Source organism: Balaenoptera borealis, assembly GCF_965194805.1.
Source record: "Balaenoptera borealis genome assembly, chromosome: X".
Classification (NCBI taxonomy): domain Eukaryota; kingdom Metazoa; phylum Chordata; class Mammalia; order Artiodactyla; family Balaenopteridae; genus Balaenoptera; species Balaenoptera borealis.
Window position 1 is genome coordinate 46,202,989 of NC_138881.1, and position 12,139 is coordinate 46,215,127.

Consider the following 12,139-nt stretch of genomic DNA (forward strand, 5'->3'; position numbering starts at 1 on the left):
ACAGAAGAAGGGAGAGGTAGGGGGAGAAGGCAGAAAAATTGGCAAGAAATAATTTCGTCTCTGAGCAAGATAAAATGTGAACAAAGATTTGCCAGGCATGGGGATGTGGCAGCAAAATGGAGACTAGGCAATAGGCAAAGAGAGTGGAGAGGCATGACGAACTGCTTTAGAGCTAAAATATCTCGAGCTAGGGGGCTTGGGTAGGATGTTGTGAACATGCTCAATGAAGAATCTGGGGAAGAACTTTGTACAAAGGGAGGACCTATATATAAGCCAGGAGTGAAATGATTCCATGGGAAGATTGCAAACCCTTCCCTGACTGTAAACTTCCTCTGCAGAATCACTGCCACATTTCCTGCTACTTACACCAATTATCCACCCCAGCTTGACTGCACCTCCCTGGGAAGAACTCAGAGATCCACCCCTACAGCTAAGAAGTACAGGTGTGGCTCTAAGCCCAGGGAGATACCTGCTCCTTTGCAGAAGCCAAATATAATGGTAAAGACCCAAAGCACCATCATGAAATGTACTTTCTTCATTTGCTAGATGGAAGTTGGAGAGAACAAGAGAGAAAACAAACCAGCAGTGGTTCTTAAACTCCAGTAATGAACTTGTTCAGTAACCACTTTTCTCCCCACCCTCATCTTTTTGGCTTCCAGGCTCAGGGCATCATATAGGAATAGTAAAAATGATCAACCTTCTTCAAGAGAAATCCCCCTACCACTGGTTTTAAGAAAAGTCATTCTAATCCTAACCTGATATGAAACTTTGACCCATAGCATCTTTGAAACAATGGAAGACTGCATTTCCATGAAGAATGAAACAAATTTATCTTAACTGTCAAATTAAAAACTGCTGCCTCTCCGCCTTCTCCAAAACAGACACACATTCCCAAACTTAATTTTAACTCTAGTCACTTTTACATGTGTATTTATGATGTTGGAGCCCTTAATCAGATGTAGAGGAGAAGGATTCCAATTGAGTGTCATAGTACACGGGTACAGGACAACAGATCTCATGTTTTGGGGTTTTTCGGTGGGGGGGGGGCGGGGGTGGGGGCTGGAAAATCAGGTCTTTCTTCCCACTCCTGAGGAGACACAGCTGCCTTTGGCAAAAGAGCCCTCCCAGTGGGCCACGATTCAGGGAACAACTGTTTGTCTGCATGTGATGCCTTTAAGGCCCAGACAGTTGTTATTCAAGTTACAAAGACCACATGGATATATATAACCCATTTCTTTCAAGTTGTTCAGGGTAGGTGGTTAAGTTAGGCAAAATAAATGGAATCAATCACAAAAATAAACCATGGTGCCCCAACTGAAAACCTTGGTTACTTACTGGCAAGTATATTCACCCCCAGCAATATCAGTTTTGCCGAGCTCAAACAATTCAGAAGGCAGAAGAAAGAGGCCAAAAGACAAGTATTTAGAACTACTTGTGGTGAATGCCTTTGAATGTAGAACAGAACTCCATGTATTTGGGGTAGACTGTAATGCCTAAGTTTCCTTATTGCAGATTTGTAGCACAAAACCATGTGTCTCAAGATCAAATACAATCAATCATTTTATTCAATGCTAGCTGCTGATTTTGGGGACAAAACCAAGGGAAAAGAACACTGTCTTAGTCTGGAAAAAAGAAAAAAAAATAAGAAAACTCAAAACTTCGTCAACAGGTGAGTGGATAAATGCTGTAGTATATTCATACAATGGAATACTATTCAGCAACAAAAACAACATACTGATAGACACAACATGGATGAATCTCAAAAATACGCTATGCAAAAGCCAGAAACAAGAAAGTATATACATTAGATATGATATACATATAAGACTCCATTTATTCTATTTATACGATGTTCCAGAACAGGCAAACTTATTCTATGAATGACAGAAATAAGATAGGTAGCTGCCCCATTTTAGGGTAGGGAAATAGGAAATTTAAAATCTGTACCATTTACTGCATAGGAATTATATACCTCAATTAAAATTAATGGAAAAAATTTACTCATGCGTGTATTTAAGGCATTGGAAAACAGATGTGGGCATGGGAAACCAGAATTTGTTCGGGAGTCCCATTGAAGAATTTTGCGTTGGGTGGGGGAAGGATACAAACAAGACTTTTGGGGAGAGAGGTGGCACACACTGCAAATTTTTCGAAGCCACTTTCCCATATTGGCAGAAAGTACATAGCAACTCCCACCATAACAACTACCTGGGATAAGGAGATAAAAGAATTTTACCTTTAATAGACAGTGGCTTTCAAAACGTAGGTTGAGTTTAGATAGTCTTTTGTGTTCCCTTCCAGCTCTAATAATCCACGTAATGACCCAATTGAAGCTTGTGAAGGTGGCAGGAGTAGAAAAGTACATGTGTCAATATTTGTGAGATTCTTAGATATGTTATGCGAATGAGGTGCTGATGAACACCCAGACCATGCAAGATACAGAAGAACATCAATACCATGGAATAGCAACTATTAGAGTCCTTTGCAGCTTAGAAGCTACATATGACTAATACTATGATAGAGTATTAATGTTGTGGGTCTAGATTTTAACTATTTCTTCATTCTTGTTCATGTTTCATTAGGCCCAGCTCTCTTGGCATTTAAGACTCAGGGACTCCTTAATCTAATACTCTTGATTCATTTTATCAACTCACTAAATAAACAGTTATTGACTGATTACCTACTATATACAAAGTGATCGGGATACACTGTTGAATGAGACATTGTTCCTGCCTTGGAGAACTATGTAGATTAGTGGGGGAAACCATTAGAATATATAAATAATTTTAACAAAACTGTTGGAAGAACACAAAAGATCAACTTCCTATTTGGAGGTTAAAAAAAGTTCTTTTAAGAGTAAGACACTTGAGCTGGACTTGTAGGAATTTGGTAGATGGAAAAGAAGGAGATAAGAGGGCTTCCCTGGTGGCGCAGTGGTTGAGAGTCTGCCTGCCAATGCAGGGGACACGGGTTCGAGCCCTGATCTGGGAAGATCCCACATGCCGTGGAGCGGCTGGGCCCGTGAGCCACAATTACTGAGCCTGTGCGTCTGGAGCCTGTGCTCCGCAACAAGAGAGGCCGCGATAGTGAGAGGCCAGACACCGCGATGAAGAGTGGCCCCCGCTTGCCACAACTAGAGAAAGCCCTTGCACAGAAACGAAGACCCAACACAGCCATAAATAAATTAATTTAAAAATAAAAGTAGCTGTAATATTTAAAAAAAAAAAAAAAAAGGAGATAAGATAATTTGAGGATGGGGGATAAATATGAATAGAATATACAGTGACTCATGATATTCCAAGAAAAGCATGCAGAGTGAAGACATATGAGGGCTTGAGAAAATGTCAATTTACCAAGGCAGCTTAAAATCTGGGCATGTTAGACAAAAGGTATTAAGAAATCCAGGTCGTGAATGGATAAAGAAGTTGTGGTACACATATACAGTGGAATATTATTCAGCCATAAAAAGGAACGAAATTGAGTCATTTGTTGAGACGTGGATGGATCTAGAGACTGTCATACAGAGTGAAGTAAGTCAGAAAGAGAAAAACAAATATCGTATATTAACGCATGTATGTGAAACCTAGAAAAATGGTACAGATGAACCAGTTTGCAGGGCAGAAGTTGAGACACAGATGTAGAGACCAAACGTATGGACACCAACGGGGGAAAACTGCGGTGGGGTGGGGATGGTGGTGTGCTGAATTGGGCGATTGGGATTGACATGTATACAGTGATGTGTATAAAACTGATGACTGATTAAAAAAAAAAAAAGAAATCCAGGTCGAAAAGTTATATCCAGACGAATGTACACAGCTTGACTCAAAACCACCACCACTACTAACATTCAAGAAATCCATCCCTAGTTTGTAGCCAGGAACGGGAATCCTATGCCAGCAGGATGGCTGACAATCAAGGATGTGGCAACGAAGCACTAAGATTCCGACTCCTTTGCAAATAAAGTCCTGCTTCCTTTTAGGGTATCCTCCTTTTCCAGAAAGAGAACATTTTTTTTGTGTGTGTGTGAACTTTTTATTGACACACAACATACAAGCAAAAGGTGCATAAACTTAAGTGAACAGCTTGACAGTTTTATACAAATTGAACTCACTATGTTACTACCAGCACTCTACAACACCTCCTCTCAGAAAGAGAACATTTTAATCAAAACAGAAGATGGTGCTAGATGAAGGCAGGGTTGCCTTCTCAGACAATGAAAATATATCTGCCCAAGAAAGCAACATACTTAAAACACAATGCCTCTCCCCTCCAAAAAATTCATACCAACAGGCTCATTACTTTCTAGAGTTCCAAGAGGGCATACCTGTTTTGGATTCTAGACCTTCGCTCCTGCTGTCTACTCCACCATAATCTTCTCTTAAGTCCCAAGCCACCCTTTGAGATGAGCTCAAACCCATTCATATCCACACCTAAAATGCTCATGCTTTTCTCAGAACTACTTCTATATATACACCAAAAGAGCACTTATTAAAGACTGCATGACTGTCCAGAGGGATCATGCCCATTTCGAGCATGAAGGTGATTAAGAGTTACAGCTACAGCAGTTGCTTTTCATCCCTTGCATGCGAACACTGTAAGCTCGAAGAACCAGGTCTACCAGCAGTCTTTAAGCTCACCCCCATCCCCATCTCACCATCCAGGTAATCAATTTTCATGTAGAACAAACCTCAAATAAATACAAGGAAAATCTACTGTGCCTAGTTACAATCATATAGTACATTCCAAAGCCTTCTGATGTATCTGGAATGAACAGATGAAATAAACAAAAACAGAGACCGACCAATAACAAATCCCTGTAACTCTTAAGAACTTCTTAGGAGATAGGCTTCGAAAGTGCAACGTGTTTAATGTATGCTCACTTATAGAAAACAATCAAGCAGTCGATGACATGGAATACCAAATCAACAAAGGGAAATCCTCTGAAGAAGGCCTTTTAATTTGATATACTGAATTCTGATTCAATTTCATGAACAGCGTTTAAAAAAGAAAGCTTGCTAAAGCAACCAAAACAATTAAACACCAAAGCACAAACGACACACAAGGGTCAAAGAAAGATAAATTACAGACATTTAGGGCCGGAAGAACCTTATAGCTGGATCTAATCCAACTCCCTCATTTTTACAGATGAAAACAACATGCTCAAGATCACAAGGCTAGAGAACCTGTCTTGTGAACACTTACTGCTGATTAGGCTCAGTTTCATTCTGCTGGGTAGAATTAAAGCTCTGCATGGCCTGTACTTCCTCTTCCTCCTCATCCTCACTAGAGGCCTCTTCTGCAGCATGATTAGATCTTGGGGGAGGAGCAGTGGCAGTGCCATCTGCCTTCTGGATTGATGGCTTCTGACAGATGTATTTAGGGTCTCTTCCAAGGTTACAGATTTCTTCAAGTAACTGAAAGGCAAAGGAAACAAGATTACTTATTAGCAATTAAGGAATGGGGAGATGACTAACATTTTTGGAGCACTTTCTATGTGCTATATACACAAGTGCCAAAACACTTTATATACATGTTATATACACTATTCCTGGAATATAGTCATTAATTTCATTTTACAAACAAGGAAACTGAAGTCCTATGAAGTTAAATAACTTCTTCAGTGTCACATGGCTGTTAAGTGACTGACTGACTGATGTGACTCCATGTTCTAATTCACCAACCACCAGTAACTCATTTACCAGTTTCAACAATCCTAAGGGGCAACTGGCAGGGCCAGTAAATGTGGGGGAAAAAAAAACCCCAAACAAAAACCAAGCAACAAAGATTAGAAAGGGTAATATGCTTTTACAAACAGAAGCTAAGCCTTGGCAACTTCTTAGTATCCTGTATAAGAAAGCAATACTTAAGTGACTTTTTTTGGGGGTGGGGTAAAGGACCAACCCAAGGACTTGGAGAAAATGAGGCAGACATAATCCTCTTATAGGCACAGTCTAAGAATCCAAATGACCTCCAGTAGGTCATGCCTTTTCCTAAAAACTCCCACTTCACTGCTCTCTCATGCCCATGGTCACAGCCGTATCACTTCCCACCTTGATGATCGCAGTCGTTGCATCTGTTTTGAGGGTTGGCTGATGTCTCATGAGCTCATCAACAGCACTCCCGAGGTTGGAGGCAGTATCCCCTTAAAGCCAAAAATGGAACTGTTAGAAAGACTGAAGAAAATAGAGCTTGGGCTATTTTTTTTTTTTTGGTGCCAATATAAGGAGGAAAGAAGAAACTGAGCTGGTTGTTGTGATTTTCTAATGCCATGCTTTCTCAAACGAATTCACACCAACCTCTGCAACCAAATCACTGGGGAGGAGGAAAGAAATTTATCAGTCTAGTAAACACACTTTAAGGTAATCATGTATGCTAAATTCTACCCTAGTAATCTCTACTGTCAAGGTCTGAACTAGTATTGTAGCGTGAAGAGAGAACGAGAAACGAAAGAACCATAAATCATTAACCCTGACTGCCCCGGTAAAGAATGGCAGTGGCTAAAATGCTACAGTGGTGACAAAGCACAAAGCACATTTCTGAAAACTGGATTCTTTCTGGAACCCTTCCTTCTTGCTACGCCTCAATGATCTGGTCTCAAATACACTGAGAAGGAAATCTATTAATTTGTGACTATCTTAGGGACTTGGATATTAGAACAGAAGATTACCAGGATCTCCTGTTGCTGAAGACTAGATGGTGGACCTGAAAATCTACTGCTGGTTTTCTAACACCTATTTCTCACCAGCACTGTAACAGTACATTTAACAGTGAACTGTTGAGAAGCATGGAAATATTATAAGCAGAGGCTAAGGATGAAGTATTCTTTTCTCCCTGCAATAGACTATATGGTGATAATTCCCATTAAGCTTAGCACACCTAGCCAGAGACATGAAGTGAGGTCAAGGAAGAGTTTCCTTGCCAATTGGTGGCCTGATAATCACCTAACTCTCGGCACAACAGCCAACCAATTATTTATTTTAAGGCAAATCCTTACTTACCTAGAGGATCAGAACTCCTCCTCCTCCGCATGGCTGGGAGGTAATCTGGAGACAGAAGAACTTTGAAGAGACGTTCAAAAGGCTGACACTGTACAAATGACTGAAGACCTCGGGCATTCAAGCAGAGTGCACTGAATACATTTGGGAGAGAGCCAAGGACTTCACGGGTAGCAGGAACCTAGAGAGAAAATAAAGTGAGCTTGAAGACATCTGAAAGAGTCCAGGTACAGAGTTAGGAAACTTTGGCCAGGTGTACTACACAGAGAGATCAAAGGGATCTTGATGACCAGGTCCCAATGGTTTCTTTCTTTTTTAAAATACTTTTAATTTTACATTGGAGTATAGTTGATTAACAATGTTGTGATAGTTTGCAGGTGTACAGCAAAGTGCTTCAGTTATACATATACATGTATCTATTCTTTTTCAAATTCTTTTCCCATTTAGGTTGTTACAGAATATTGAGCAGAGTTCCCTGTGTTATACAGTAGGTCCTTATTGGTTATCCATTTTAAATACAGCAGTGTGTACATGTCAATCCCATACTCCCTAACTATCCCTTCCCCCCACCCTCCAATAGTTTCAATACTACATATAGAAAACAAAAGATAGGATTTTCATGCCATAAGACTGCTTTTCAAGTGTGTGTGTGTATATGTCTGTACATTTTATGGAAAGGGGTATGCATGGAGCATTCTTTACAGATCAGCAGAAAGGTCTCACGTCTTTGATCAGCAGTGCATGCAGCATGACATCTGTCAATCCATTGTCCTGGAGTGAGGAGAGCAATGATGGTTCTTGAAATACAAACACAGTCACCACTTCAGTAGCTAAAAAAAAGATGAAAAATATAAGAAACTGAGAGATTCTTCACAGGTATTAAAAGCAAAACTTCAAAGGCTCAAACAAAACAAAATAACAAAAAAAACCAAACCCAGAGCTCAATGTACAACAATTTAATCACGTGCATGTGCTTAGTAAAAGTTCTAATATTGCCCATCAGAGATTGATCACTATTAGGAATTTAGTGACTACTCTTCAAGATTTTTATGGGGCAATGTATAGGCATGACAGTTATAGTTAGTAATACTGTAATGAGTAGTGAAAATATGCTAAGAGAGTAGATTTCAGGTGCACTCATCACACAAAAAAGGGAAACTATGTGAGGAGATAATGCTTGACTGTAGAAATCATTTCACTATGTATAACAGATTATGTTGTACACCTTAAATATATAAAATTTAAGAAAAAATATATAAATAAAACCTGAAAATTTCAAGATTTTTATGAGCATATTTTGACAAGAATGAGGTTAACTTGTTTTTTCAATTGTAATATGCACCATATAATCTCCTTTATCTTTTCCATGTCACTACAACTCATTCAATTTGAATGGCTGCATACTGTTCTACTAAATACATGTACCACCATGTATATAAACCAGTCCATAATGGTGAGAATTGATAAACCTAAAAATATACCCTTTTTTGTCTGCTTAAGCAGGAAAAAAATGTAAGATGGTGGCGTGTGTTTGCTGGGTTAAAGTGAATGTAAACTTACTGATGAAAATGGACAAAATGTCTTCTAAAAAGCCCTTTCAGCAATTTAAAAATACCATCAGCAATGTTAAGAGTCCTTGGGTAGGGACTTCCCTGGTGGTGCAGTGGTTTAGAATCCTCCTGCCAATGCAGGGGACACGGGTTCGATCCCTGGTCCGGGAAGATCCCACATGCCGCGGAAAAAAAAGAGTCCTTGCGTATTAATCTGACCAATTTTTTTTTTAACATCTTTATTGGAGTATAATTGCTTTACAATGGTGTGTTACTTTCTGCTTTATAACAAAGTGAATCAGTTATACATATACATATGTTCCCATATCTCTTCCCTCTTGCCATCTCCCTCCCTCTCACCCTCCCTATCCCACCCCTCTAGGTGGTCACAAAGCACAGAGCTGATCTCTCTGTGCTATGTGGTTGCTTCCCACTAGCTATCTATTTTACGTTTGGTAGTGTATATATGTCCACGCCACTCTCTCACTTTGTCACAGCTTACCCTTCCCCCTCCCCATACCCTCAAGTCCATTCTCTAGTAGGTCTGTGTCTTTATTCCCGTCTTGCCACTAGGTTCTTCATGACCTTTTTTTTCCCCTTAGATTCCATATATATATGTGTTAGCATACTGTATTTGTTTTTCTCTTTCTGACTTACTTCACTCTGTATGACAGACTCTAACTCCATCCACCTCACTACAAATACCTCCATTTCATTTCTTTTTATGGCTGAGTAATATTCCATTGTATATATGTGCCACATCTTCTTTATCCATTCATCTGTCCATGGACACTGAGGTTGCTTCCATGTCCTGGCTATTGTAAATAGAGCTGCAGTGAACATTTTGGTACATAACTCTTTTTGAATTATGGTTTTCTCAGGGTATATGCCCAGTAGTGGGATTGCTGGGTCGTATGGTAGTTCTATTTTTAGTGTTTTAAGGAACCTCCATACTGTTCTCCATAGTGGCTGTATCAATTTACATTCCCACCAACAGTGCAAGAGTGTTCCCTTTTCTCCACACCCTCTCCAGCATTTATTGACCAATTTTTGACAGTATATAGAATCGTGCCTTAAGACTACCATTAATGCAAATATGGGAAAAAGAATATGGAAAAAACTCTATGCAAGAGAAAACAGTACAGCATTAATGCATTCATTAAAAAGTAAACAAAAGAGAAACTAGAAAAAACAGAAGAAAGCAGAATTTAGTGAAACTGTAAGCAAAATGCACAAATAATTAAAACCAATTACCAGCCCTCTGAAAAGACTGAAAAAGCTTACAAACTTAAGGGAAATCTAATAAAGAGAGCAATATATATTAGCAATGAAAAAAAGAGATTTAACTGGATTCAGAACAAATAAAATTTTACAAACTGCATGTTAACAATGAAGTGCAATGCTTTTGTAAGAAAATGTCATAAAAATTGACTATCAAGAAATGATAGCAAAGCAGACTAGACCATTACAAGAATTTTTAAAAATACTACCAAGTAACAGAAAGGAACCAAGCCAACAATTTTAGACATGAGTGTTATTAAACCTTCTAGGAGCAATTAAAACAAGGCTTCCTGGGCTTCCCTGGTGGAGCAGTGGTTGAGAATCTGCCTGCCAATGCAGGGGACACGGGTTCGAGCCCTGGTCGGGGAGGATCCCACATGCCGCGGAGCAACTAGGCCCGTGAGCCACAATTGCTGAGCCTGCGCGTCTGGAGCCTGTGCTCCGCAACAAGAGAGGCCGCGATAGTGAGAGGCCCGCGCACCGCGATGAAGAGTGGCCCCTGCTTGCCACAACTAGAGAAAGCCCTCGCAGAGAAATGAAGACCCAACACAGCCATAAAAATAAAATAAATAAACAAATTAAAAAAAAAATCCCTTTCAGCAATTTAAAAATACCGTCAGCAATGTTAAGAGTCCTTGGGTAGGGACTTCCCTGGTGGTGCAGTGGTTTAGAATCCGCCTGTCAATGCAGGGGACACGGGCTGGATCCCTGGCCCGGGAAGACCCCACATGCCGTGGAGCAACTAAGCCCGTGTGCCAAAACTACTGAGCCCACGTACCACAACTACTGAAGCCTGCGTACCACAACGAAGAGTAGCCCCCGCTCGCTGCAACTAGAGAAAGCCTGCACACAGCAATGAAGACCCAAAACAACCAAACCCCTCCGCCAAAAAACCCACAAAAAACAAAAAAATAAGTAAATTTATAAAATAAATAAATACATCCTGGTAAAGTTTGTGAACTTCAAGGGTAAAGAGAAAATGAAGTTACCTACAAAGGAACAAGAACCAGTTTAACAACATGGTTATTTACAATATGTAACATAAGACAGTGGAGAAATGTCCACAAACTTCTTAAAGGAAGTATAACACCCTAAAAATTACCCAAAGATGTACTCCAACAAAATTAAAAAATGCATCAAAGAGAGGGAAAGCCAAGGGTTACTAAAAAGAAAACAAAGAGAATGCTGAAAAAGAAGTGAAGTAAAGGCAAGCTAAAGGTCTTATTTTGTCCATTTTGGCAGAGGATAGAACAAGAAATTTTAAAAGTTTAGATGTCGATAAAACAATATAAGGATAACAATTACAAAAAAAAGGAGTAAGAAAATTAATTTAAGATTCAGAATATGAAAAAAGCACCAAGAATTTAGAGCCTCAGGCTTTTGTCCTGCAAATAATTTACCTAACCAAGTGACCTTGGTTTTCAAGACTGTTTAGGGTACTTGGAATAGGACATAAAAGCAGAGGGACATACCTTTGTTGAGTAGAAAATCCAGTAAAAAGGGGATTTCATTTATATTATGGATGGCAATCATACGTGATAGAGCCTGCTGGAGAGTTGCTGCTTTCCACTCCTTGACTGCGTCACTCTTGATAAAGGATGGGACTTAAGAGTCAGCTCAACTTGAGAGCTGACTGTAGTCATTTTGGCACTGGAGAACACACTTCAATAAAGGTATGCCCATTTTCCATATGTTTATAGATTCCTGGGTGGTAGCTAATGGCCTCACTGTTTATTTCTGGTCAATGGGCTCAAAGTAATTATCCCATTCAGGATCATGCCCTATGGGGCCTTCCACATTGGGGATATATTGCTGCTCAGACTTTGCATATTACAATTAAAGTTTCGTGTCTCAACTCATGCTAAGGCCACCACAGAAGAAGTTCATTTTAATGCCACAGCTGACTAACTTGCTCACACTTTTTAAATAAGCTCAGATATTATTCCCTGTCCTTGGTTCAGTGGGTCCATGAGATGTCCAGTCACCGCAGTCCCCAGACCCTTAAATACGGGCTAAATACCATGGCATCCCCATGACACTGGCCTTAGCCCAAACTATGGCCTCTCAATGTGATCTTTGTGTCCTGTCCTGTCATTGGCATTATGGCCAATGGAAATCCATACCAAGGAATGAACACCCCTTCTCTGACTGGCAAATTCATTTTGTTAAGCCAATGCCTCAATATGCTGGTGCAAATTGCTATGCCCTCAACAAAGATTGATTGTTAAGACAGGCCTGCTCTTGGTTTATCCTTCCTGCCATGCTACTGCTAACAATAGTATTATTATAGGCCTCACAAAACGTTAGTTCCCT

At 39.9% G+C, this 12,139-nt stretch overlaps 1 protein-coding gene across 15 annotated transcripts in view; it reads right to left on the reverse strand.

Moving 5' to 3' along the window:
• HUWE1 (HECT, UBA and WWE domain containing E3 ubiquitin protein ligase 1) overlaps positions 1-12,139 on the reverse strand; it is a 140,923-nt gene that overhangs the window by 68,539 nt on the left and 60,245 nt on the right. For all 15 annotated transcript variants that reach the window (XM_082376504.1, XM_082376505.1, XM_082376503.1 and 12 more), the window contains 4 exons: positions 7,719-7,825; positions 6,999-7,176; positions 6,051-6,142; positions 5,203-5,414 (listed from right to left, as the gene is read on the reverse strand). In XM_082376504.1, the coding sequence (XP_082232630.1) occupies positions 5,203-5,414; positions 6,051-6,142; positions 6,999-7,176; positions 7,719-7,825 (589 nt within the window). The remainder of the gene's footprint in view (positions 1-5,202; positions 5,415-6,050; positions 6,143-6,998; positions 7,177-7,718; positions 7,826-12,139) is intronic.